Source organism: Anarrhichthys ocellatus, unplaced genomic scaffold (genome assembly GCF_004355925.1).
Source record: "Anarrhichthys ocellatus isolate YVR2014 unplaced genomic scaffold, GSC_Weel_1.0 scaffold130, whole genome shotgun sequence".
In the NCBI taxonomy this organism is placed as follows: Eukaryota; Metazoa; Chordata; class Actinopteri; order Perciformes; family Anarhichadidae; genus Anarrhichthys; species Anarrhichthys ocellatus.
This window is the reverse complement of record NW_022280160.1, coordinates 466,554-470,774: the sequence shown is the minus strand read 5'-3', so window position 1 is coordinate 470,774 and position 4,221 is coordinate 466,554. Positions and strand designations below refer to the sequence as shown.

The following is a 4,221-nucleotide window of genomic DNA, read 5'->3' as shown; positions in this document are numbered from 1 at the left end:
TGTGTGTGTGTGTGTGTACCTGTGGTTGTGTACTGGTGTGTGTGTGTGTGTGTACCTGTGGTTGTGTACTGCGTTGTGTGTGCTTAGCAGTGTGAGGTCACTCAGTCTCTCCTCAGCACACTGAGCGGTGAGTCGAGCTTCAGCGTCTTGATCCCAACAGTCCTCCATCGTGTCCTTCAGGGAACGCAACGCCTACAAATACACAAAGCCAGGGACACAGTACTACTGACAGAACAGGTGAGAACAGGTGAGGACAGAACCTGTGTGGACAGGAACACTAACCAGGCTGTTTTCCTTCCAGGCTTCAGGGAATCTGGGTCTGAACTTCTCTCTGGCGACGAGAATCTGCATCTCTTCAAAACTGGGATGGTTCCCGAGCTCGGCCTGGAACGCTAGCTGGTACTCAGGTACTGCTTCACCTGTACACACATCAGGTACATTATTATGTAGTACTGATACTAGTACTCAGTTTCATCAATACGTCTGTACTTTGACTCATGATTCACGTGTGATTCTATGTATTTACATAAGAGGACAGGTGAGGACAGAACAGGTGAGGACAGAACAGGTGAGGACAGAACAGGTGAGAACAGGTGAGGACAGAACAGGTGAGAACAGAACAGGTGAGAACAGGTGAGGACAGAACAGGTGAGAACAGAACAGGTGAGGACAGAACAGGTGAGGACAGAACAGGTGAGAACAGAACAGGTGAGGACAGAACAGGTGAGAACAGCTGAGGACAAAGTACTTGTGGTATTTGACTTTCATACATGGTACTGTGTTGTGTGACTCACCTGTGAACAGGTGAGAGCACCTCCTGAAGCTCTCCCAGTAGAGCAGCCCCAGAGCGTAAACATCCACCTGCTTCAGCGCCGACTCACAGTCCCGAAGGTTCAGAGCTCCGCCCAGAACCTCCGGAGCCATGTAGCGCACCGTCCCCACCTGTAGACACACACACAGGTGAGCCTTCACGTCTCTGCTCACACCTGTGGACATCACCTGACACCTGTCACATGACCTCGCCTCAGATATCGCCACAGTGTCGTCGTCTCCGGGGCGACAGGGACGACTTCCTGTCAGATTCATGGACAGACCGAAGTCAGCGAGGACGCAGGACAGATCGGACCGGACCAGGACGTTCCTACTGGTCACGTCTCTGTGGGCCACTGCTGGTTTATACTGGTCTGAGGGGGGGCAGAGGAATGTGGAGGAGACAGAAGAAACAGAAACAGTTCCTCCAGTCACCAGCAGGGGGAGCAGTGATGTTCACCATGAAACACTACAACTAATCTACAGAGAGCTGTTTGTTCATTTACCTCTTAAGCTCGGGCCCTATTTGTAGGCCTCTGCTCGAAAATGGCATACCCATACTAAAGTGACCAGAGTTCTGTAACTACAAGGTCTATTTTAATAATGTTTGATGCTATAATCAGATAACACTTTGAGATTGTTCAGATGGGTAAATATTGTGTATATGTTGCTGGTTAATATAGTACATGAAGATATTACACAGCTCATCGTTATCATTGTCTGGATGGCCGAGCGGTCTAAGGCGCCAGACTCAAGGTGATGAACCTTCCGCAGAGTTGGGACTTCTGGTATCTGAATGGAGGCGTGGGTTCGAATCCCACTTCTGACAATAGTTTGGGGGACGACTGGGGCTCACTGGGTTAAGAGGGTTGTCTGGTAACCGCAGGGTCAACGGTTCGATCCTCGACTGGGACGTGTCACGTGTTGTAGTGTCCCTGAGCAAGACACTGAACCCCTGGCTCCCCAGGCGCCTATCATTGGCAGCCCACTGCTCCCTATATACAGGGATGGGTCAAATGCAGAAGGCAAATTTTGTGTATATGACAATAAAAATGTTTTCTTTCTTTTCTTGGTTTCTTTTCTTTCTTCAGATTGAAAATATTCAGGTTCGCCTGAAAAAAAAGCACTTTTATTGATATTGTGTTTTTGAAATAATGCAGCTGGCAGCCTAAAAACTCGTAGAATCGTATACGATCCTATACGATCAGTAGTCGTAGAATAACGTTTGGCTGGGATAAAGTGAAGAATAAGAGGCTTTAGTACAGAGAGGTCACGCGAGGTCATCATCCTGGAACCAGCTGTTGCAGCTCTTACATTGTACTTTTATATACTATATAACTATATATTTCACTTTTTTATCACTCATATTATTCAATACATCCAAATACAGCTGTTTAGAATCATTTTGAGAGCCAGGTTGCTGTCAGAGCCTGTCTCTGGCTCTCATCCATAGGATTTTCTCAGTGTGTATGGGTCTGTAGCTCAGCCTATCATTGGTCGATTTCAGTCAATGAGCCCGCCTTCGACGCGTCAGAGTCTCAGGAAGGCGGGTGTCAAAGCGGCTGTTGATTGACAGAAGTTTCAGCGAGTAACGTTGCAAGAAGTGCCGCGTATCCCCGAGCATAAAATTCCATTGGCCGAAAGTCAGACAGGATGCAGTTGCCAACAACGATTGTAGGTCCGAACCGGATCATTTTCGATGTTATTGTCATAATTTTTCATAAAACGTGACCAAAAACCAATGATTTTTTTCCGGTGAAGGGCAGTGCCATGGTACCGTTGTCCACTCACAGCTTTCTACTGGTTTCACGGAGAGAAAAACCGAAGGTATTTATGCATTCTGTGTCGAATGCTAATGCTAAACGATGTGCGGGTTAGCCGGCTAGCCGCTAGCTTCGTGGTGCAATATTGACTTGCAGTACACATAACGGCGATTTTTGGCCAGAAATTCGTCCTTTTATGCCACTTTTTCTAGATGCTTATATTAGTAGTCTATAGTTGTGTTTGGAGTGTGTAAGAAGTGAATTATATGATAGTGTTGCCCATACGTTGCTGTTTAATCCGGTAAAAAAAAATGTACAACTCCACAATATTGGCGAACAATAAGTCCATTTCCCGAACAATTTTTTCAGGGGGGCTGAGCCCGATAGCCCCCAAATTCGGGGGCGTCGTGCTTAAGAGGTTTTAATACCTCAACACACACACAGGAGAATATACTAATACTGATAATAATAATAATTATTATTATAATAATAATACTGATAATAATAATAATAATAATAACAATAACAATAACAATGATAATGATAATACTAATTATTATAATAATAATACCTCCTCTGTAGAGTTCAGTGTGCAGGAAGGCAAGTCCTCTCGTCACTCCATGAGTCATCCTGCAGCAGGTAGACCAGTCCACTGTGTGGACAGACAGGTAGCGAGACAGACAGCCCTGAGACAGACAGACAGACAGAATCTGTAACTATAGATGAAGAGAACACACCTGTTTGTCTGTTACAGGTGCAAACACTTTAAACAGTTGAAATATGTGTGTCTGTATCTAAATATATATATATATATATATATATATATATATATATATATATATATAATAATGAATAATAAGTGAGACAGACAGTCAAGCTGGTAATTATTGTCTGACTGCTGCAGACGAATGCAATGAACCAACCTGTGTGTGTGTGTGTGTGAGTGTGTGAGTGTGTGTGTGGGTGTGTGTTCCAGACAGGAAGTAGGACTGAAGGCTCCGTCTTCCAGCACAATAACAGGATTGCAGGAGTCAGACAGACGGCTGTTTGCCCCCTACAGGCTGCAGAGAGCATTACAGCCTCCTGATCACTTCAGTTATTATCTACTATCTATAAATGAGCTGCAACACCAACATGATGAACACATTAGTGCATCAATGAATATAATATAATATAATACTGCACAGTGGGTACTTGTACTTTTAAGAATACTTCTACCAGAGTACTCTTACATGTGGGTAGAACTCCATGAGGATCAGGAACTCTGGTCGTCCGTCGGAGGCCGTCCTCTCGTCAGCGGTGAGGAAGCGAGCAATGTTGTCATGTTGCAGCAGCAGACGGTAGACGGAGCGCTCGTTGGAGAAGTTCAGCCGGTTGGACGAACTGAAGAGTTTAACAGCCACACAGCACTCGTTAAGACAGCCACGAAACACCGAGCCGTAACGACCTCGACCAATCAGCTGTCGGGAGGAAGGAGAGGGTCAGGTGCTCTGTTCTCTACCTGCTCAGGTACTCTGTACTCTACCTGTTCAGGTACTCTGCTCTCTACCTGCTCAGGTACTCTGCTCTCTACCTGTTCAGGTACTCTGTTCTCTACCTGCTCAGGTACTCTGTTCTCTACCTGCTCAGGTACTCTGTTCTCTACCTG

General features: G+C 45.7%; 1 protein-coding gene across 1 annotated transcript in view; it reads right to left on the bottom strand.

Moving 5' to 3' along the window:
• LOC116399817 (bone morphogenetic protein receptor type-2-like) overlaps positions 1–4,221 on the bottom strand; it is a 13,098-nt gene that overhangs the window by 4,041 nt on the left and 4,836 nt on the right. The window contains exons 7-12 of the mRNA XM_031877236.1: positions 3,806–4,033; positions 3,145–3,259; positions 1,024–1,184; positions 795–942; positions 283–419; positions 56–192 (exon numbers count right to left, since the gene is read on the bottom strand). Coding sequence (XP_031733096.1) covers positions 56–192; positions 283–419; positions 795–942; positions 1,024–1,184; positions 3,145–3,259; positions 3,806–4,033 — 926 coding nt within the window. The remainder of the gene's footprint in view (positions 1–55; positions 193–282; positions 420–794; positions 943–1,023; positions 1,185–3,144; positions 3,260–3,805; positions 4,034–4,221) is intronic.